We start from the raw sequence: 23,569 nt of genomic DNA on the forward strand, positions 1-23,569 counted from the left end.
TGTCAGTGCAGAATCTTTTCCAGAGGTATCCCGGAAAGGATTTGGGATTTTACCGGGATACCTCTGGAAAAGATTTCTCCACTGACATTCTGCTTTATGGTGACCACAGTTAGTACCTGTCATCCTGAAACCTGTTTCCTGTGTCTCATCCAGAATGTTTTAATATTTTGCAGTGGCATTTCTCATGGAGTCCCAACTAAATGATTCTTTTTGACCTATTTCCTTTTTCTCCCTAATAAGATAATTCCTTGTACTTCAGTTAGATTAGATCTATTTTAAATCCATGTTGATATCAATATAATCTGTGTTTTTGGATGATAGCAGTCATACCTCTAAAATATTGTACTAGGAGTTCTGTTTTATAAAGCACTTGTGAAAATGCTAAATGCTTTTGTTTTTTTTTTTTTGTTTTTTATGTCTGTGTATTCTTTCATGACTACAGAGGAGTTCTGCAATCTCTGATTGAGAAGCATTTTCCTGCTCCTGATCGAAAAAAACTCTTCAGCTTACTTGGAATAGACTTATCAGCACAAAGCAATAATAATTCCCCTAGGGATAGTCCAAGCAAAGACAGCAAAGTGAAGAAAAGGAAAGGTGAGACTGTCAGTGTTTTGCACCTCAATACTTAATTATGCAATCTTAATATCCCAAATATTTTGCATAGATATCTGTATAGAGTCTGAAAGCAGCATAGAGTAAATTGGAAAGTATTTTGGGTGTGTTTAACAGTTTAAACATAAACACAAGTAGCTGTCCTGTGGTATGTACTAAGGCTGTTGTATTGATTAAAATGCACGCAAGCATGGAGTAGCTTCAGTTTCCCTGGTAGCCCTGTTTAGTTAAAGAAAGAACAAAAACCTGTGTAAGGCTGTGTAATGCCCATTAAAATAACAGCCGTGTAACAACCAATGTTTAATATTGTAGTGGATTATAAACATTTTGTCACATAAAATATCTGACCATCTGCTTTTTCCATAGGTGAAGAATTATTAAGGGAAGCCAAGAAACCTCGTAAATCAGGTGGCCTTGCAGGCAGTAGCTCAGATGATATGGGCAGCGAGTCAGACACTTCTGAAAAGGACGCAGGGAGTGAAAGTGAAAGCTTTAAATCTGTCAGCTCTGGTGATGATGATGATTTTAATCCATTTAGAGATGAGTCAAGTGAGGATGAAGAAGATGGTGAGTTGTGTTTTTCTTGTGGGTTGTGTCCATGCAATTTATCTTTGCTACAGATTTCTGAGCCTTTAAGGGTACAGTAATACTAAAATCTTAATACAGAATCCATCTGTTAATTGATTTAATAAGCCCCCTTTATTTTTCAGTTGCTTAACCAAGCAATACTTAACAAAATGTGTTTCCTAGCTCTGCTACAGTTATAAACAGGCTGATTGGGCGTGCATACCTCCTGTGTGCTGCACATGCTCTGAACCAAACGTTGGCACTCTAGACATCTTTAAAGTGGTGGGGCGTCAGTAGTATCTGTAGTGTAAATTTATGTTTGCATTCTGTCAAAGCTTCGGGAGCTAGAGGATTGGCAAGAGCATTGTTCCCCACCAGAGATTGTGAGCAACACGTTGCCCCACAACCCCTTGGATGTTGCTCCCAGTGTCCCTAAAGCAGGTGTTTATTTTTGAATTCCTGGCTTGGAGGCTTGTGCTGCCAAACAGGGCCTCCTTTAGGCTGCCAGTCCATATAGGGGCTACCAAATTACCAGTCACAGCCCTTATTTGGCACCCACAGGAACTTAATGCTTGTGTTGCTCCCCAACATTTTACATTTAAATGTGGCTCACACGTCAACAGAAACATACATTTTCAATGCATGCACTTCTTAGATATTCTGTGAGTATAGTTCTGGCAAAAGAGTTTAAAAAGTTGAGCTTATGATTAGGTGGATTATGATCTAATTTTTTCTGATGTAACTGGCCCTTTAATGCATTGACTCTGTATTTTGCGTAATATAAATGAGTATCTTACTTACTAACTTACTAACAATTTTAATAACTAATTTAAATCTAGGAGTGTCTCAGACTCTGTTTGTAAGCCACTGACAAAAAGCTATTTTGGTCACCATGATCTTGTAGAAAACGATACGATATCAGAACGCCTTTATCCTTTTGGTGCACCTTAGTGCCATAGAGCAAGTACCTCTTTAAAACGGCTTCCTTAAATGCTTCCATTGGCAGTGTAGAAGTGGGTGTCCTCCCTGCTATGCTGCATGTGGAATAAATGTCTCAAGAACTCTTATATTATAATTTAATTTTATTTGTTAAAAAGGGATTTATTCCAGAGCAGATTTGTTTATGTAGGGACTATGGCTCAGCTCTAAAGCTCAAAAAAATTATTTTTAAAAGTTGGTCATTTTAGGTTTTTGCTTTGTTGTTTTATTTGATCAGATCCATGGCTAATTAGAAAGGATCATAAGAAAAACAAACACAAAAAGAAGAAAAAGAAAAGCATTGATCCAGATTCCATTCAAAGTGCCTTATTAGCCTCTGGGCTTGGATCTAAACGTCCAAGCTTCTCGTCTGTTGTTAAAGCTGCAGCTACCAGTACTACTACCACTACAAGCGTTCCAGGTGAGACACATAAATTGGCAAAACTTTAGTTTTGTGCTGCTCAAGTTGGCTATTTGCCTAAATATAACATTCTACGTTTTTTTTTTTTTTGTTTTTTTTTTAATCTCTCAGCACCTTTAAATAATACTAATGTAAGTAATAGCTGTGTGACCAGTCAGGATGCTGTGGAGAGGGCACAGCAAATGAAGAAGGAACTGCTGGACAAACTAGAAAACTTGGCTGAAGCTCTTCCTCCAAACACACTAGATGAGCTCATTGATGAACTGGGAGGTCCTGATAATGTAGCAGAGGTAGGTAACCATACGGGCACATATGTGCCTGCAGGCACAGTGGGCAGTTTTCACTTTTCCTGCAGTCAGTTGTGCATAAAATCCACTTTCAATAAAGGCACTTGCATCAAAATGCGCTGTTATGCACAGTTTTGGCAAATCAGATGCAGTTGCAGTAGGCACAGTGCAGTTTCCTTTAAAAGAATTGGCCTTTTGCATCTGTAATAATAATGGAATTCTGTGGTGGGGGATGGTTCCCTATCGGGGGGGGGAAATGGCAATTGCAGTCGAAATTGCACTTTGCTCACTGAACTTGCGGACATAAACGAGCCCTCATGTTTTTATGGTCTTCTCAATGGTTCATCAGTATGTGTTTATGTATGTCTCGTTAATTTACATAGTTTATCTTATTGGGTGTGAGTGATGAAGACTCATTCCTTAATGTAATTATGGGATTTAGGTTGTATACTAAAAAACTTAATCTCACCTTGTATAATTTCATCCTGACTGTGCAATTTTGAGCTTTTGTCATACAACTGCCAATGTCTGATACGTGTTATATTGATTGCTGTAATTTGCTCTTTCTATAAAGATGACTGGACGGAAGGGTAGAGTCGTAAGCAACGATGATGGAAGCATATCTTATGAGTCGCGGTCAGAACTTGATGTGCCAGTAGAAATATTAAATATCACAGAAAAGCAGAGATTTATGGATGGTGAGAAGGTATGTGTTCTAAATTATATTCTGTAAACCTCATTTAATGTACAGTTGTCTGTTATTAACAGTACAGTGTGTTGTAGAATATAGCAATCATCTCTGAAGCAGCAAGTTCAGGAATTTCGTTGCAAGCTGACCGTCGAGCTAAAAATCAGAGGCGCAGGGTTCACATGACATTGGAATTACCTTGGAGTGCAGATAGAGCCATTCAGCAGTTTGGTGAGCTAATAATTTAATTTTGATAGTGTATGAAATGCTTCAGTTTTGTATTTTCTTAGTATAAATGTATGTAATACTCTTTCTACTTTTTGTAAATCCTTCAAACAGTCTGCTGCATTTTTCATTATAAAGCTTGCCATGTTCACCAAGATCCACTCCTTTGGCACCCTCGCCTTTGTCCAGTTTGGCCACCCATGTGACCAAGTAAACTGAAATATAGTGGCCAAAGCACTGTATAGTGCAAGGCTTGTAGTTTGGATATATGAAGACAGTTTTATATTATAACGCATATTATTTACTGACACTTACCGTATATAGTCGAGTATAAGCAGAGTTTTTCAGCACTAAAAATGTGCTGAAAAAGTAAACCTCGGCTTATACTCGCATATATACGGTACCGTTGCGAGCGCGCACGTTGTGGACGTCCGAACGTGCGTGCTGTCACGTTGAGCGCCGGTAGCATTCAAACAAACAGCAAAGATGATTGAGCACCGGCAGCATTGGCTTCACATTACAGGGAAAGAGTACAGACAGGGCACCGATGCGACGCGATGTGACCATCGGCGGCGGTATCATACGCGGCAGGGAATAAATGACAATGCTGTCATTGTGTGTGGGGGTTCCTGTATTGTGACTGCCATCCTCCAGTGTCAATGAAAAGGGCTGTCCATTGCCTATACGGGCCTGTATGGCCTATATTTCCTTCCTAGGATGTCAGTCACAGCACTGCTATATTTCCCAGGGCTGTATCTTTTTGCCTTTCTTGTCTCTCTCTCTGTCAGTACACCCAGTGGATTAGCAGACTATAGAGGATTCTCTTTTAAAAGAAGCTCTTTTAAATAGGGTCAGATAAAGAGAGAGGGAGCAAGAGGGAAAGTGAGTGTCAAAATGAGCCTTAGACAAAGATTTTTTATAAACGATTTAAAGGGCTTAATGTATGTATCCCCAATGAGGCCTTAGAGCTATGAGAGGAAAGAGATGGACTGTGAAAGGCGGCACAATAACCTATTGTTTCTCCTACTCCCATGTAACAGGGGGAGTCCCAAGCCGGACTTGGATTTCTTACTATTGCGTGCTATTCTGATATATACTGGGAGCTGCTATCTTGATGCTTTCACATTGTTCTGCTAATTGGCTGCTGGGATGGGGGTGATATCACTCCAACTTGCAGTAGCATCTGCATTTCCTTCGGCTTATACTCGAGTCAATAAGTTTTTCCAGTTTTCTTAGGTAAAATTAGGTACCTCGGCTTATACTCTGATCGGCTTATACTCGAGTATATACGGGATTCAATGTGCACTTGATTTGTATTACTCTCAAGGCCGGGTTTTGGGACCCATCCTGGCTTTTTCAAAGTGATAGTCTTATTCAGTATGGTTATATTAGATGCACTGAAAAGTATAATGGTGCTTCTGTTGTTCATCTTAACAGCAGTCCAGAACCACAGCAGTTGCGTGCCTAGCAAGCTTAGAATTTTCACCATGGCAAGTGTGGAACTGCTTATAGTATTTGCAAACATCCTTCTATGGCATCTAACTGTAATTATTTGTTCAGATTGTTATCTCTGTTCTTTGTAGGAAGAACTCACAGATCCAATCAGGTTACAGCTCCTGAATATGTCTTCCTAATTTCTGAACTAGCTGGAGAACAAAGATTTGCTTCAATTGTTGCAAAAAGATTAGAAAGCTTGGTAAGTATATCTTGCACGATACATTGTCTTAGGCACTTCCCATTCCAAAATTGCTCAAACCTTCAATAGTTTTAAGCTTTTATCACAGATGTTTGGCCAATCACTGCAGCAAGTTCGTTTTATAACTTTATTATATACCATAGTCTTTTCTTTGGCTTCAATAATAGGAATAAATTCCCATTGAAATTTAATGAGCTTGAGGTTTTTCATCTAGTATTCAAACTTACAAGGCCAAACTGTGCATGTGTTTTGTAATTGAAACAAATTTATATGTTTCTCCTGTTTAAAATGGTTTTAAATATGAGAAGCCATTGAAATGAAACCCTTTCTCTGTTGATCTAGGTCTTAAACCTAGTTACATGATAGACATTTGTTTTCTTAATAACGCCTTTGCTTCTTTTAGGGGGCATTAACACATGGAGACAGGAGAGCAACTGAATCAAGGGATTTAAGTAGATTTAATTTTGATAACAAGGTAATGTTTTAAATATTTTGGTTTTATTTATGCCTATAGAGAGGTTCTCTTGGCCACTTCCCTTTGTGGTTGCCTCTGTTTCAAGCAACATAGAACTTTGTGGCTTCCTCAGTATGTGCAATCCGTCCCATCTTCTCTGCTAAGCCATTTGCTTAACTTTATTTCCCCCCGCCACACACACACACAGTTCTTAACCGGATTGGGCCCGCCTTTTAGTTGTGCAGTGTGGTTAGCAGTTATCTTTGCCCTTGTCAAATCTGGTTGATAACTTGCTAGGCACATAAGCAGTAAAAGCTATTTCTGTGCATGCTGCTGCTTGGCAAAGAGTTAGGATCCAGATCTGACACTGCACAACTCTACAGTCACCAATGGTATATGAGGGGGATGATGGGACATGGGCAGGCAAAGATGGGGAAGGGTTATGGGGAGATGATGCAGGAGGGAGGTAGTGATCAGTTGAACACACGGTGGAAATTTAACTTTAAGAAGACTGTTATTCTTGTTTTATGATGTATTGTAAAACTGTATATACATTTCCCTAAAAATAAGCTACTTTTACAGTATATTCTGCAATCCATTAAAATTTCTACATTGGTCTGCTTGTCATCTTTGCAACTTTTTTAGATCACAAAAAAGCCTGAAAAACACAAAAATGCACCAAAAAAAACTCTATGCAAAGCCAGTCTTCACTAAAATTCTATTGCATAATTTCCACTGTAAAGCCTGGGTTAGCAGTAACCATTAGCCAAAGCTGACAAATTGAACAAATATACAAAAATGATTACATTAGTACAAGTTACATAAATGTAGGTTAAATGTAACACATTCATGTTCTTTCTTTTTGCTTTTTTGTCAGAATTGCATTATTTTAAATGTATGTTTATAAAAATGTGTACATGTTGGCTTTGTTTTTCCCCTACAGTATGGTAGAAATGCCCTGGAAATTGTTATGAAATCCATTGTAAGCCTGGATTCCCCACTGGTGTCTCCCCCACCTGAATTTCCTGGTGACTTCTTCAAAGGTATGCATATACATATTTGATTAGTAATTTGGGTCTCTTGCTCTGTAATTCATGCTATACTGGCACTATAGTATGACTATCATTTTAAAGGAAAACTATTCTTTCAGCATGAAAAAATATTTATATAATAAGTGACCTATAAAGAATCCTACCAAATTGTTTTTTTTAAATGCTTAATTTCATTGAACACACACCCTACATCACTTGTAGGGTTCTGTCCAGTCTGCTGCCCTCCAGTACAGCCTGCTGTAGGACTGATATGCTGACTGCTGTCCATTTTCTACCTGGTATGCACAATGCAAGCATTCATTTCAGAAAGGCATCATCAATAAGTGCTTCTGTGTGCATTCTGCTGATAGTGCTACATGATCCCCTTCTTAAATCTGCCCTCTCTTCCCAGATATCCCTATTTGTCAAGAAAAATTGAGTCGCTAGCAAATATATGCCAAAACAAAATTAACATTTTATCTCCTACCCTTTTAGATGTGCGACAGGGATTAATTGGCGTTGGCCTTATTAATGTTGAAGACAGATCAGGAATTCTGACTCTTGATAAAGGTAAGTTTCCTTTTCTTTCCCTTCAAGTGACCAACTCAATTTCGAATAAGAATCTATGTGTGGAGGCATGTCCAAGATGGCTCAGTAAATAGTTGTGCTTTTCGCTGCTCTGTGAACCCCGTATGAATCCTGCCCGCTGCAGCCTGCTCACCCTCCTAAAAGAGCTTGATATATAAGCTGCAAGCCAAGGACAACAGATCGTCTGTCTCCTGCGCTACTATCATGGGCAAGTACAGCCAAAAATAAGGCAGGAGGCCGCGGCCTGCCTCGAGTATTTCACACGGATCACAGCAACCGGCAGACCCGGTCTCTCCTCCGCACTCTCCACAACAGCAGCCAAACTTAGAAACGTTGCCAGAACCCTCATTTGCTGATATAATGGGAGCTGTTCTAGAGACTCGTGCCACTGCCACCTGCCAATTCGAAGGCCTCAAGATAGACATCTCGCTCATTCAGCAGGATATGCAGGCCATACGCGAAAGAAATGCTGAAGTGGAGAACAGTGTCAGTGCTGGAAGATCAAGTGGCTCCACACGTCCACACTATGCGGTCAGTACAGACTCATCTTAAGCAAGTGCTAGATAAAAATGAAGAGCTTGAAAATGGACATAGGCGCAACAATGTAAGGATAGTGGGCCTCCAGGAAAGGACAGAGGGGTATCAACCAGTGCAGTACAGCGTGCTCTACCTAGCTCGTCTGAGGATTCAAAATAATGATACCACACAGTTTTTCACTGCGTCATCAGTGCATAATGGGTACAACTAAAAGGGCCAGGCAATCTCCCTTCTCCAAAAAGTCGCCAGATGCCAGTAACAGTGATCTACAGAGTTCTTTTAAGTTAACCTCTCACCAGAAAGCTGCAGCCTACAATTGGATCTGAACAAGCCACCTAACTCCTAATTAATCCCGGCAATCCTGGGAATTCTGCGATGAACATTCTCCTCTACATCTCTTAGCAGTTCTTCTCCAGTGATGATCCTGAACCATCCTGCAAACAGGATATCATGGCAACTTTTCTAACCAGCAACTGATCAGAAACCCCCTGGAGTATTGATGGCCCCTTTCTGAAGACACATATACAGTATGACCTCCAGAGAAGATCCCCAGTCTAATCCACTTGACTGCACCTCCCAAGAGGAGACGCACTAAGAGTCCAGAAAATATTTCTCACTGCTCGGTAAGACTTAAGACGGGTCTGCATCAGAAGGCATAGTGTGGGATGCCTTAAAAGCAGCCATACCAAAAACACTTCAATCCAACTTATACAAGAACATAGTGGAAAGTCTTCCAGCACCCTTTGAACGTGCATGTCATCTCTGGATGCAAGCCGTTTCAGACCTTCAAGAGGAACAATGGGAGGAAGCAGTAGACACTGCCTGGGACTTTCTAATATCAATTAAAGACAGGCTCATACAATATAAACTTCTCCACCAAGTGTACATAACCCCTAAAAACCCCTCTAAAGCTGCTAAGAATTGGCAAAAGGCAAGATGATCTCTGCCCCAATGCAACACCCCAGGTGCCAACGTAATACACATGGTCTGGTCATGTCCCCCTATAAAGAGATTTTGGAAGGACATAATGGAGACCCAACTTTTTTTTATACTTGTGAGCCACACTCAGATGAAAAGAGTGTAGGTGAGCCACACAAGCCTAAAAGGTTTAGGCATGCTGTGATTGGCTATTAGGTAGCCCCATATCGCTTGCTGGAGGGTCTGCTTTGAGTAAAACGGTGTCTCAGTGTTTCCAGAACTTGCCTCCAAGTCAAAAATATAAAAATAAGCACCTACTTTCAGGCCACTATGAGCAACGTCAATAGGGGTGGTGAGCAACATGTTGCTCATGAGCCATTGGTTGGGGATCCCTGTTCTGTAGGATAAGTTAAGTGGAAGCTATGAGAATGGCATTCTAACGGGAATATTTATTTTTTACAGATTACAACAATATTGGAAAGTTCCTTAACCGTATCTTGGGCATGGAAGTGCATCAACAAAACGCCCTCTTCCAGTATTTCTCTGATACCCTCAGTGCTGTTATACAGAATGCCAAAAAGAATGGGCGATATGACATGGGCATTTTAGGTATAAACATTCAATATATGCAATATTTCTTGTCTTTTAAAAAAAAAAAAAAAAAATATATATGATTTTATTAACTAACTTGGAAATGTTGAAACTGCGTAATTTGCTTACTTGTGAGATTATAGGTTACTTTTTACAATGCTAACATTACATTCTAATCAGTTAAGTTGCTAAGAATGGCACTATCCCTTTTAAAGGGGTAGTTTACCTTTGAGTTAACTTTTTTATATCTTATAGAATATTCTATTCCTAGCAACTTTTCATTTGTTTTTAATTATTTCAAATGGGTGTCACTGACCCCAGCATGTACTTTTTATTCCTTATCTTTTTATTGAGACCCCATCCTATTCATATTCCATTCTCTCAGTCAAACTACTGTCTGGTTGCTAATATAAACAAGACCCTAGCAACGGGAGAGCCGCTGAAATTCAAAACCGGAGAGCTGCTAAAACCTGAAAAAACACAAATGATAAAAAATGAAAGCCAAATGCAAATTGTCTCAGAATATCATTGTCTACATGTTAAAGTTCATTTAAAGCAGCATTGTGCCTTTGAGTCCCTGCTTGTTTGTTCCAGATTGGATGCTGCTTATATGCACAGGACTTCAGTTAAACTAAGGGTCATAAATATAACTGAAGGCATGTTTGCAACATTGTGCCTTTTTTCAGATTTAATTGAAGAAAGTGTAGTTTCTCAGGATGACTTCCAGAAAAGAAGACAAAACATTGGCATGGAAACTTTTCCACGTAAAAGGAAATTACGTGCAGACTTTTATTTTTTTTGTATCTTTATTTAGTTCTTATTGCCCAGGTTAAAAAGACCAGTAAGTGAAACAGTTTAACGTTTAGATGGCCTTAATATGTTTCTCAAACCATTTTTTCCCCTTAGATCTTGGATCCGGAGATGAGAAAGTGAGGAAGTCTGATGCCAAAAAGTTTTTAACACCTGGTTATTCTACTTCTGGCCATGTGGAGTTGTATACAGTATGTATATGTTGCTTAATTACACTCTATGTAATAGGCAAAGTCATAAAGGATATCAAGACCCAAATATAAAATTTAAAGGAGATCTAATCCCAAAAAAATCAAATTTAAGTTGCTAATAGTAGGCATTCTGCTGAGCAGCTCTCTTTGAAGTGTCTGCGATCATATCTGTCCACTTTCTATGAATTTCCTAAGTTAACCCTAGGGTTGCTGAGCCAGAGTTGAGTATTTGCAGTGCAAATATCCCAAAGTGCTAATACAGGTATAGGATCCATTATCCAGAATGCTCTGGACCATAAGGGATAAGGGGTCTTTCCGTAATTCAAATCTCCTACCTTAAGTCTGCTAATAAAATTATTTAAACAGTAATTAAACCCAATAGAATTGTTTTGACTCCAATAAGGATTAATTATATCTTCGTTGGAATCAAGTACAAGCTACTGTTTTATTATTACATAGAAAAAGGAAATTATTTTTATTTTATTAAAAACTGAGTCTATGGGAGGTGGACTTTCCGTAATTTGATAATTTCTAGGTAATGGGTTTCTGGATAAGGGATCCGATACCTGTAATAGAAAATGCGGACTCTGACAGATGTTGAGCCAGAAGCCTGGTATTAGCAGTCTAAAAATGCTATCTCAGAAGCAACAGACCAATCACTCAGTAACTTCACATTCATTTTCTCTCTGTGGAAGCTTTTGTGATTAACATAAACTTACATTGTAAACTTACATTGTAAGCACATAATTAAAATGTAGACACTTCAGCTTTATTTTCTTTTATATATTATTTCAGATAAGTGTTGAAAGAGGAATGTCATGGGAAGATGCAACTAAAATCTGGGCTGAACAGACTGGACCAGATGATGGATTTTATTTATCTCTCCAGGTTGGAAAAATTCAGTTATTAGTGTGATCTGATTAAAACATGCTTACATACCTTTTATCACCTACAAATATTCTAATGCAATATCTGTTAAAGTAGTTTGTTGATTGACATCATACATCCATCGTTTATTCCTGCAGATAAGGAACAACAAAAAAACTGGCATATTGGTGAAGGAAATTAATCCGAAAAAGAAGCTTTTCCTGGTGTACAGACCAAACACAGGGAAACAACTGAAATTAGAAACTTTATTGGATTTAAAAAAGAAGTACAAAAAGGTAAAATTGCCTGATTTGTAAATGTAAATATACAAAATCCCTGCACATACATTTGATTATTAAAAGCATTAAAAACAAATTTCTTTTGTTAAGGTAACCTCTGAAGATGCCCAGTCTCACTGGAAAGAGCAGTACATATCCTCTGCAGATATCTGTACTCATGCTTATTGGTAAGTAAATAAAAGTTACTTGCATCTTTATTTTAACTGCGCCTTGTTTGTGAAGTATAAATGCTTTATCATTTGAGCTAAACTGATCAGAACCTTTTTTAGAATTGCAATTGCTATAATTTTGCTTTAGCAGTCCACTAATTGCAGTGGCATTACTTTAAATCAGTATTTAACATGAAATAAGGCTACAGCTGCTCCTGCCTTTCACTGGCCATTCACAACCAGATCTACTGTGTTAGTTAATGGTTAGCAGAATAGTTAGGGGAACAAAGCACCCAGGCTTATGCTTAGGCATAAGGGGAAGGATTTAGCAGCATTATTCAATGTAAAGTAACAGATCAATAAAGGACTTATTATTTGAAATTTAAGTCCAAATAACACTGTTTCATTATGCATAATTTAATATTTAAAGCTAACGTGTGTGCACTTTTCTCCAGGCGGGGTAACTGCAAAAAAGCAAGCTTGGGCCTGGTCTGCGAGATTGGACTGCGCTGCCGGACATACTATGTATTGTGTGGCTCTGTTTTAAGCGTGTGGACTAAAGTGGAAGGAGTTCTAGCTTCTGTCAGTGGTACAAATGTCAAAATGCAAATTGTCCGCTTAAGAACTGAAGATGGGCAGAGAATTGTTGGTGAGATTTTCTTTCTAGCGTTTTACAGACAATTTTGAGTTTCTGTTATTCAAAGGATCATCTAAGGGTTGTATTGTATTGCATTTTGGAATGTGGCCAGTGGTTCCCAAACAGTACAGTTGGCCCCCTGGGAGGGGGACGTGCAGACAGAACAATGGCTTGGTTCCCAGCTTGTAGATCAGTTTAGGTTTGGTTTAGGTTCGAGGCGAGCGCTTTGCCCTAAATATTGCTGAATATGTGATAGAGCATTGTTTTCATATATCTGCAACCATAATTTTTATAGCACTTACATAAAAAATACTTTACAAATACCATACATTTCACCTCAGACACTGGACCTTAAGAGTAGTGGTACATAAAGTAAATAGATCCTAATTTTTGGTTTATTTAAATAGTAGTAGAAAAAAATAACTAAAAGCTGACACTTAGTAAAAGTAACATACAAATTTGTTGCATCTAACAATTATGGTCCATTTAACATGTTACAGTGTAACAGTTTGCATCAGAGTCTGAAAGTCTTAATTTGAAGGGGATATAAACCCCCAAAAATTGATGCATTCAGTGTTTTTCAGTTAAGTGAATTTTGCCCTATTTCTTTTAAAAAAAAAAAAAAAAAAAAAAGAAAAAACCCTCTCTAACTGTTAAAGTAGATTTAGAGTTAGGACTTTAGCATGCCAAACGTACACAACTATTTATATATATCTATTTGCTTGGGAGCAAGACAACAGCGATTATTTCTACAAATCTGGATGAGCATTGCAGTTGCTTACACACAGTCTTTTTTTATGTTTAACAGGTTTGATCATTCCTGCAAATTGTGTCTCCTCACTAGTGACACTGCTGTCCACTTCTGACCAGTCTCAGCAAATTGCAGTCCAACAGCAACAGATGTGGCAACAACTCCACCCTCAGAGTATCAGCAACTTCAGCACCCTGTAACATGAGAGTAGGGCAGCGGTGACCTGGGTGTGGCTGGTAACTGTCAAAGCAAAGCTATACAAATCAGGGACAGATTCCAAAGAGTTCGTCTACTTGAGCATATATATATATATATGGAACACTCTGTTCTGTTAGAAGTCAGGACATAAGAGTTCCTTGGGGTTTTGGTGTCAATCCACAAGTCCCTTTTTATAGTGGCACATATTTTTCTTTTTTTCCTGTTTTACTTTAGGTGCTTCATATCATCTCCACTTAATTTCCCTGATCCCAAATCTTAATTTTATTTAAATGAAATTGTTGAAGCCAACTGCACATGTTGCTTTTACGGAGCAGAACTGCGACCTGTACTGTACTGCTTTCTTGTGTTCATGTTTCAATACAGTGCTCAGGGTTTCACTTGGTAATCAGTGAGAATTCACAGGAAGCGTTCCCTAAATGCATGTACATGGAAGGTATGATGCATATAATATATGTGTATATATAGGTTGTCTTTCCCTCTCTTGTAATGTTAAAGATGCATGCTTTCATTAATGCACTGTATTTAAAAAAGGGTATATTTGTGTTTCTTCCTCCGTTTGGTTAATGCAGCGCATGTCTCTGAAAGCATGTATAGAAAGCCTTCTGAAAGTCCTGTTGTAAGGAAAGAAACTTTTGTTTTCCTGCTTTTTGTTAAATTCCATCTTTTATCCCACTTTCAAAACATTTGGTCTTATAAAAAGTTTCTTGTGAACTTCTTTGCAAATTCTGTAACCATGGGGTTTTCTATTGTGCTACAGAAAGGGCTTGTGCCTTTTATCCAAACTGACAAACCCTTTTTCCCTGTTTTATTCCACAATGGGAACAATCCAATTCCACCTCCACGTTTCTTTTTCTTACGTAGCTTAACGTAATTTAATAGGAGGGGTTTTCACTGAAGTCTTGAGCTGTACCTCTTTGTATAACTCGAGGCTCCCTGCTGTTGTGTTTTGGCCTTCTCTGTAACTTGAATACCATTTAATATGTTGTAAGACATTGTAGAGTTTATCTTGAGCTGTTTAAAATTGTAATGTACAAATGTGAATAGTTATCTATAATATGGTAAGGTTTTTTTGCCTCCAATAGTTCATGTTTATAAGGACGTGAAAAGGACAATGTCTTTTTTTTGTTTTCTCTTTTTGCTTGCACAGGTTGCACTATTGAACGTTTTGAGACTGTAAAAACCTGTTTAAATCTCCTGCAAGGTACTGGCATCTTGTATGGAACAAATAAACGTTATTGTACTAACCAACAAATTGTGTTTAAATATTTCTTTTAATGAGGGATGTAAATGTGCTTAGTCCGTTATGCTCAAAATTCATTTAGCTCCTTAGAAACATTAACTGTATTTTGTTGTGCGCAGGATCATTAGATCCCCTCTATTCAACAAATCCATTGATTGGGTGGAGCAGTACTGGTCCAAGTCAAGCAGACACCAATTTCAAATAATACTCCTAACCCCCTGGGGGTGTGTGTTACAGGAAGATGAAAAATGCTGTCATGAAGATTTGCATTCATTCACTCAGGGATTATGTGTAGCAGACTGAAGTGGTATGTGCCTAGCATACCTTTGCTCCCTCAGCATGTGCCTCCTCTGCCTACCACTAGTTCTAGCCCTGAGGTGAAGCCGGAGGAAGATGGATTACCACTCTCTTTCTGTCCAATAGCAGCAAGTGCACAATGTGAAAACAAATTAGAAGTGATTCACTTAGTAATTAGAATTGATGGGTTGAAGTGTCATACCCACGCAGTAATGAAAGCCCATGGATCAAATATATACACATAAGGGAGAAATGATGTTCTATGAGAGCAGTTAATGAGACGATTAAAATGCCCTTAGAAAGATGGTTAGTCATGTGTCTGGTGTAGCGCAATTATCTCAGGTTAATATCTAGAACATGGGTTAAAGATGATGTGCATTCTGGATTAAAGTCATTCTTTTTAAGAAAAAAAACATTGAAATGACTGCTGTGGAAGGTGTTTAACTTTTAATGGACATTAATCGGTAAGAAAATATTAATCTTTGCATGGTGGGAGTGACAACTGACAAAGGTTTGCCTATAATAAAAGCTGATGCTACAGGGCTGATTATTAAATTGTGATGCTAATTGCACTGGTTTCCAAGCTGCCATGTAGTCATTATCTGTGTTAATTACTAATAAGCCTTATATATCTATGTACACAGTATATTGTGAGTTGGTCCCTAAGCTCAGTAAGTGACAGCAGCACAGAGCATGTGCTGGGAATCGGCAGAAAGGAAGATGGGGAGCTACTGGGGCATATTTGGAAGCACAGATCTTCCCTGTTAAAGGGCTGTGGTTGCCTTGGGCTGGTACAGAAATTCAAAACATAATGTACAATATTTCTAGCCTACTTCTTTATTTAAGCTTTAGTTATCCTTTACATCAATGCTGTCCAACCTCTACGGTGCTGAGGGCCGGAATTTCTCTATCATACATGGTGGAGGGCCGCTAATGGAAGCCAGTTTTGACCACTCCCCTTTTTGAAACCACACCCACTTCAAACCACACCTATTTTATCACAATGGTGGTAGCACAGCAAAATCCCAAATGCTTGGTCCTTACAGTGGGGATATCAACCATCATTCATATGTGAAAGAATTATGTCATATTAAGATATACCCTTAAATTCCATATGCCTCCTTCTCCCCTGTGGATAGCAGAGCAACCCCCAGTACATAATTACACACCTTAGGGACCATTTAATGGCTATTTCCAACTGCTAACAAACTCCCACAACAAACCCCTGCCAGGTTCACCTCCCACAAGCAGCATAGGGCAGGCAGAGTATGGCACACAGAGGCAGCATAGGGAAGGCAGAGTATGGCACACACAGGCAGAGTGTCATACTCTGCCTGCCCTACCCTGACTGTGTGTGCCATACTCTGCCTGCCCTACCCTTCCTGTGTGTGCCATACCCTCCCTGACCTATGCTGCCTGTGTGTGCCATACTCTACCTGCCCTATGCTGGCTGTATGTGCCATACTCTGCCTACATTACCTATGTCTGAGGTGTGAAGAAGTGAACAATAGGAGTGATTACAGTCTGAGCCTGAGGTGTGAACACTGCAGGGGGTGAACAATGCAGGTATTAAAAGGTGTGAACAACACAGGGGATTACATTTTTAAACAATACAGAGGGATTACAGCCTGAATCTGAGGTGAGAACCATGCAGGGGGCCAGTTAATCTCAGTACTGATACCATTTAATGCTTACTCAAAGGTAAGCCATCAAAGCAGCCAGACAGGTGGGGGGCCACACAGAAGGGGTCCGGCCCGCGGGCCGCCAGTTGGACAGCACTGCTTTATATAGTTACATAGGGTTGAAAAAAGACCAGAGTCCATCAAGTTCAACCCATCCAAGTAAACCCAGCACACACAACCCACACCTACCAATCTATACACTCACATACATAAACTATATATATATACAACCACTAATACTAACTGTAGATATTAGTATCACAATAGCCTTGGATATTCTGCTTGTTCAAGAACTCATCCAGGCCCCTCTTAAAGGCATTAACAGAATCTGCCATTACCACATCTCTAGGAAGGGCATTCCACAACCTCAAGATTGGCCCACTGCGCATGCGCGCACAAGGCGCCCCGCCCCCCCCGTACCCCTCTCCCCCTGTATTGCGCATGCGCACTGGGGGGGGGGGTGTGCGACCGGGGGCGGCCAGTTTAGAAATCCGGCCCTGTCCACCAATAGTGTGTTAAGGAATGGGGTTATGTACCTTTAAAGATCTGTGTGTGTGCCTAAATGTGTCCAGCGAGAACATCGCCTTCCCATATGTCCAGCTAAGGTGGGTGATACTGGGTTGTTTAAAGTGGGTATATGGGCTGTCGGCCCGAGGCTCACATCATGGCTAGTGGAGATATCATGACTTCATAATAGGGAAGGCGTTGGTTAAACTGTAACATCAAGTGTACATGTTTGAATTCTAAGTCTGGCTACAGGATACATTACAGCATTTTAATGGTCAGGGCAGACTGTTCTACTGCTAGTGTGCACGAGCTGTTGTAGCTAGGGATGCACCGACCCAGGGTTCAGTTCGGGATTCAGCCCTTTTCAGCAGGATTCGACCAAATCCATGGTCCAAAAAATAGTCGCGTGACTATTTTGTCTCGTAACATGGAAGTAGGAACTTTAACCCTTCCATGTCCTAATTTACATATTCAGATTCAGTTTGGTATTTGGCCAAATCTTTTACAAAGGATTTAGGGTTCAGCCGAATCCAAAAATAGTGGATACAGTGCATCCCTTTTTCAGTTGTCCTAATTGTATGCCTGGTTAGGAAATGCATTCTGACATAACAGTTACAGCACACATTAGCTATTGTATCATTAGACCCTTTAGATCATAAGGCCTTGCGAGTAGGGCTCTCTAATCCTGTTTTTACCCTGAAACTCCTGTTTGTTAAATTACTATAAGACCCTTGTCCATTATAAATTAATGTAAAGTGCTGCTTAACTTGATGGCACTATATAAATAATAATAATCATTTTACATAATTTATGTCTTTACATTATGCAAGCCTAGGTAATTTAATATAAACCCTAGCCCATAATATGCGCTCATTATGTGCTTTAAAAGATGGGGGCCATCAGAAGTTGTACTACTATGCCTGAATAGCTAAGATTATTATGACATCATAAATGGAAGAGAATCTAGTAGATATAGTACAAGACATGGCTAAAGGTTATATATTGATATAAGTTGCAGTAATGGAATGCCTGGCTAGGCAACGCATTGTAACTTCATAAAAGGTATAACATACATTTGATGTTGTAGAGCAGCGGTTCTCAAACTGGGGGTCAAACGACCCTTTCACAGGGGTCGGCTAAGAACAGCAGCCCTTAAAATACGGCCCGTAGGCCGGCCCCCCAGAGGAATTTACCCAGCTCCCCGCTGCGTCCTCACCCCTGGAAGTGGACAGAGAGGACTCAGTGGGGAGCGGCACAGGGGAGCGGAGATGGAGGACGGACAGCAGACCGGGGGGAACTGGTACAGGTAGGACTCAGCATTAATGAACATACTGCCGGGGGGAAGGGGTTGGGGGGTAATGCGAACAGTCTGGGCCACAGTTTAATGGCGGGTGGGATATGAAAGAGGATGTGGGCTAATTCCTTTTTAAAGGCAGAAAAGAAAAGCCGGAGGAAGAGAAAAAAAATTCAGCGTTGATCATGGCAGGTAAAGAGAAGGACCAATACTCTTTCACATTAGATTTAAGTGGAATGCCACAGTCTGCCCATCGGGGGGGAGGTGCTGGTGATGCCGGTCCGGCCCCCCAATAGTCTGAGGGGCCCTTGATACGGCCCCTTGGCAGGCCCGGATTTGTGGAGAGGCCTAGGGCGGCAGAAACTAAATTTTTGAATTTTGCTCCCATACGGAGCAACGGGGACCTCTCCCCACTGCTCCGTATGGGAGTTTAAATGTATGCTCTGCGCATGCGCGCTCTCTGCTGTGGGGGGGTATTCGCGCGTTCGCGCATGCGCACTCCCTGAGGGGGGGGCCACAAATCCGGCGCTGCCCCTTGAGTCAGAAGTTTGAGGACCCCTGCCTAAGACCATCGGAAAAAACACATTTCTGATGGTTTTAGGAATAATTTTATGGTTGGGGGTCACCACAACATGATGCACTGTATTAAAGGGTCGCGGCATTAGGAAAGTTGCAGAGCAAGATATGGCTAGAGGGTGTATTATGACATCATGTCAGAGTTGACATTTGTTGCTCTAATGCAGTGATCCCCAACCAGTGGCACAGGAGCAACATGCTCACCCACCCCATTGATGTTGCTCCCAGTGGCCTCAAAGTAGGTGCCCATTTTTTTAATTTCTGGGCTGGAGATAAGTTAAATCCTGTTTAGCCTCCTGCAGATTTGCAGTTCACATGAGGCTACCAAATAACCAATCACAACCCTCATTTGGCATCCCTAAAAAATTTTCTTTAAATTCTTTCATTCTTGTGTGGCTCACAAGTAAAAAAAGGTTGGGGATCCCTGCTGTAATGGTATGCCGGCTAGGTAAGCGCATTCTCGCATAACAGGAGGTAGAGCATGCATTACACTTTTTAAATCTAGACTTAGTTTGAGGTTACACTTTGGGGCACATTTACTAATCCACGAATCCGAATTATGAATGGGAAAAAATCGCATTGGAAACGAAAATTTCGGAAGATCGCAAATATCACGAAAATGCTTACGAAAAAATCGTATTAGTCGCGATAATATCGTATTGGCGATCCAAAAGTCATGAAATTTTCGTACCGAACAATTGTAAACATCGGTAAAACCTGTGCGGACGCCCGAAAAAAACGGCGAAAATACGCTCGGAGCGTTCACATATAAATGTCCCCTATGACATAATAGTCTTAGGAAACTTGAGTTATACAGGAAGAAGCATGAGGGGGCACCAGAGAGCCTAGTTAATAGCAGGCACATGCAAACCACATATACAGGAATAAATACAATTTAAGATATGTAAACACATATGCAGATTTTAACATTTTCGTTTTTAAAGTTTTTTTTTTACGTAAAAAGTGTTTTATTGGCCAGTTTGCCGAGCATGAGCGCTATCACACTGTGTAATTAGTTCTTTATTGTATTTTGGTGTGTTTATTGCATTTTTAGCAATTTATTGGCAATTTATTAGCAATTTATTAGCCTATTATTGCATTTTCAGCTCTTCCTATTGCTATTGATTGTTTTTGTCCCCATTAAACGTTAATTGCACAGCAGGACTGTTGGAATTGGAATTTTGATCACCAGTCTTGTGCAATTATGTTTTTTATTGCTTTGATTGCTTTTATTGGATTTTAGTCATTTTATTTCATTCTGCATTGTCCTTACTTTTTTTTTTTGCCTATATGCACTATATATATATATGGGTAATCCCATATCCCAAATCTGGGCATCAGACTTTTCAGAAGTTCCGCGGCATTCATAGTTAAGATGTTTCTATCTATGTTATACCTTTGTACATAAGAAATATATGTAATATATTCCAGATTGTTCCGAATTTTTATTTTCCAAAATACAACCCTGTTTCCAAAAAAGTTGAGATGCTCTGTAAAATGTAAATAAAAATAGAATGGAAAGGTTTTGGCAATTCAGCATAACCTACTAAAACTAAATATGATAGAAGAAACTTATATTTCAATTGCTCCAAAATGTCCAATTATTTCATGTTTTTTTTCTCCTGATTTATAGATTTTTTCCATATATTTTTTCGTTCTTGATCTTTCCTTATTTTTTAGTTTAACAGTATCTCTTTGCTTTGCTTTTTTTCACCATCACTTTTCTCTACTGCGCCATACCACCCCCAACATGACATTCTCTTACCCCACTGGAGGTACCATTTTGTCCCCTACTTGCTTCCAGAGGTGGTGTGTGGGAGGTTACTAGGGTTGGCAAAAAAAACCCACCTTTGTTAACTTTAAGAGCTGATGTTTTCTTTTAAAATGGAAATTAGGCTCTTCTAGTGCAGAGAGAGCAACTACATTCTCTGCTCTACCAATGCAACCCATCCCCCCATGACCTGCTCCATCTCAATATAGCCAAGCACAGGGTCGGACTGGGCCGTCGGGACACCGGGAAAAATCCCAGTGGGCCCCGGCGGGCCAGACCGGACCCTTGCAGGCGCTCCCCCTGCCCGACTGCTCTCCCCCGACGCGTTAAATTTACACGCTCGGGGTGGACGTTGGGTGGGGGGCCCTGCAAGGGGGGGTAGGGGACGCGGCCGGAGGGGGCACCTGCAGGGCCCCTATTATACAGGGGTTTGGAGGGATAAAGTAAAGGTAAAGGTAGTATGCTGGCTTTCTCCTCTGTGGTTAAGAACCCAAGATGTCTCATCTCTCTGGGTTCTTAAAGGAGAAGGAAAGGCTGTCACTTGGGGGTGCCCGGGGTACCTGCAGCGAGCGCTTCCTTCTTCAGCATTTCTTCTGGGCTGGCACATGTGCATTAGAGTGAAAAGCCAACTTTTTTTTGTTAAAGTTCAGCTTTTCACTCTAATGTGCATGCGCAAGCGCGGAAGAAGGAAGCACTCGCAGCTAGGGTACGCGGCGGGTTATGAGGTAAGCGATTAAAGTCACTTGGGGGTGCCTAACATTTTGGCACCCCCAAGTGACTTAGCCTTTCCTTCTCCTTTAATCCCTAATCTGTACATTTTATTTCTAAATTACACTGTTTACATAGCAAATAATTCTCCCATTTAAAATTTGATTCTTGAACCAACAAATGTATTTTTTTAGCTGTAATACTGGAGTGTAGGCAGCCATCTCAGTGCATTGTGCCTGAGTCTGAGCTTTCAGAAGGAGCCAGCGCTACACAATAGAACTGCTTTCAGGTAACCTATTGTTTCTCCTACTCCCATGTAACTGGAGGAGTCACAAGCTCGACTTGGATTTCTTACTATTGAGTGCTATTCTGCTCTCTTTCCATTGTTCTGCTGATGGGAGGGGGCTGATATCACTCCAACTTGCAGCTCAGCAGTAAAGTGTGACTGAAGTTTATCAGAGCACAAGTCACATGGCTGTGGCACCATGTGAAATTTCAAAATTAAATCTAAAAACTCTATTTGTGTTTTTGAAATGCATTCTGCTGGAGAAGCTCTATTAACTGATGTGTTTGGTAAAAAAAAACACGTTTTCCCATTCCCAAGTATTGTAATTCCTGACCTGGCTAGAATGTACATTATGATATGGTAATACATAATAGCTAGAGGATGTTTGGGGACATCATAATTGTCAGGGTTGACATTAATTTATGCAATATTATACCTCTTTAGGCAATGCATTTTATTATCCATAATCTGAGTCAAGTTTTACAAATTTCTTCTTCCCAACATGGAATCATTCGAGCTAATGCATATTTTTCTAACTAATGTGTAATACTCTAATTAAACTGCATTTAAAATCTCTAAACACTTTCAACATAGTGGGAGTTAAAAATACAGTGTCTGTTGTGCAATCATTAAGTTCCTCCATACTGGAAGGACACATATATCAAACACAAAAACAGTGTACATTTGTTGTATATGAAATACATTTTAGTCAGTAATGATGTAATTACTACTGTTTTTTACTCTGATTGTTGGGAGGGGCTTCAGATTTTAAAATGCTGGCAATGGGAGACAGTGCACTTTGACAGCCTTGAGAAACTGTGCTCCCTGTAGGCAACAGAGTACCAGAAAATATTTTTGAATTTTTCCTTATGTGAATCACTGCCGGTAAAACTGACTTCTTATGTAAATGTGCAAAAATGTGGAAGGGCGCATTCCCGTGCAATTATGCAAGATCAGTTTAGCTGCAGGGTATATTGACCCACAGCAAATTGCACTCCCAGGGGACAGCAAAGTGCCCTATATGCCATTTCTGTAAGGGCTACATCACATGGGGGTATGTGCAGTTTGACAACAGGTTACTTGAAGGCTAGAGAATCAAAATGAACTCAGAAGTTGTCTGCTTTGCTAATAAATGCACCCATATACTCTCATAGTGGTATATCTGAGAAAGGAGCAAAAGAGTGCCATAGATGCAGAGGATTAGTTATAGATAATGACCCACAAGCAACCCACACAGACACCATCCTTTCCTGAGATGGACTGAAGAGAGTAATGGGTTGTGGTAGTGGGTTGTTACCGAACCCTTATCTGTGGGTCCACCCATGGCTATGGGGTCTGCTCCCAATATAGTTACTCCACTGGAAAACACATAATACATGCTCTACCTTTAATGAAGTTAAAATACTTTGCTTAGACAGAGGTATTATTACAGCCAATGCATACTCTATCTATTATGATGCCATAATGTATACATCATTAGGATTGCAGCCCTACCTGTTATAATGAAAGTACTGCAATACTGGCACAACAGAGAAATGCAAGTGGGAAAGCAGTATTACAATGCTGTACTTAGGTTGCTGTATATGGGTGCCACTCCCTGAGCTTTATTTAGTAATGAGGCCAAAGTGTGCTGACAAAGTCTACCAAAATTATGTTAAGACCTGTTTGTTATAAACTATACTAAACATTGAG

The 23,569-nt window shown here is 40.0% G+C and overlaps 1 protein-coding gene across 4 annotated transcripts in view; it reads left to right on the plus strand.

The window, feature by feature from the left end:
• Positions 1-14,768, plus strand: part of sbno1 (strawberry notch homolog 1) — a 36,068-nt gene extending 21,300 nt beyond the window's left edge. For all 4 annotated transcript variants that reach the window (XM_018090435.2, XM_002935197.5, XM_018090438.2 and 1 more), the window contains 17 exons: positions 443-594; positions 979-1,179; positions 2,396-2,578; positions 2,690-2,868; positions 3,440-3,571; positions 3,649-3,784; positions 5,362-5,474; positions 5,878-5,949; positions 6,872-6,971; positions 7,455-7,529; positions 9,465-9,611; positions 10,500-10,594; positions 11,390-11,482; positions 11,620-11,757; positions 11,851-11,927; positions 12,365-12,558; positions 13,355-14,768. In XM_018090435.2, the coding sequence (XP_017945924.1) occupies positions 443-594; positions 979-1,179; positions 2,396-2,578; positions 2,690-2,868; positions 3,440-3,571; positions 3,649-3,784; positions 5,362-5,474; positions 5,878-5,949; positions 6,872-6,971; positions 7,455-7,529; positions 9,465-9,611; positions 10,500-10,594; positions 11,390-11,482; positions 11,620-11,757; positions 11,851-11,927; positions 12,365-12,558; positions 13,355-13,497 (2,230 nt within the window). In that variant the 3' untranslated portion in view covers positions 13,498-14,768. The remainder of the gene's footprint in view (positions 1-442; positions 595-978; positions 1,180-2,395; positions 2,579-2,689; positions 2,869-3,439; positions 3,572-3,648; positions 3,785-5,361; positions 5,475-5,877; positions 5,950-6,871; positions 6,972-7,454; positions 7,530-9,464; positions 9,612-10,499; positions 10,595-11,389; positions 11,483-11,619; positions 11,758-11,850; positions 11,928-12,364; positions 12,559-13,354) is intronic.
• The last annotated feature ends 8,801 nt before the right edge of the window (positions 14,769-23,569 follow it).

This window comes from Xenopus tropicalis, chromosome 1, assembly GCF_000004195.4.
Source record: "Xenopus tropicalis strain Nigerian chromosome 1, UCB_Xtro_10.0, whole genome shotgun sequence".
NCBI classification, from domain to species: Eukaryota; Metazoa; Chordata; class Amphibia; order Anura; family Pipidae; genus Xenopus; species Xenopus tropicalis.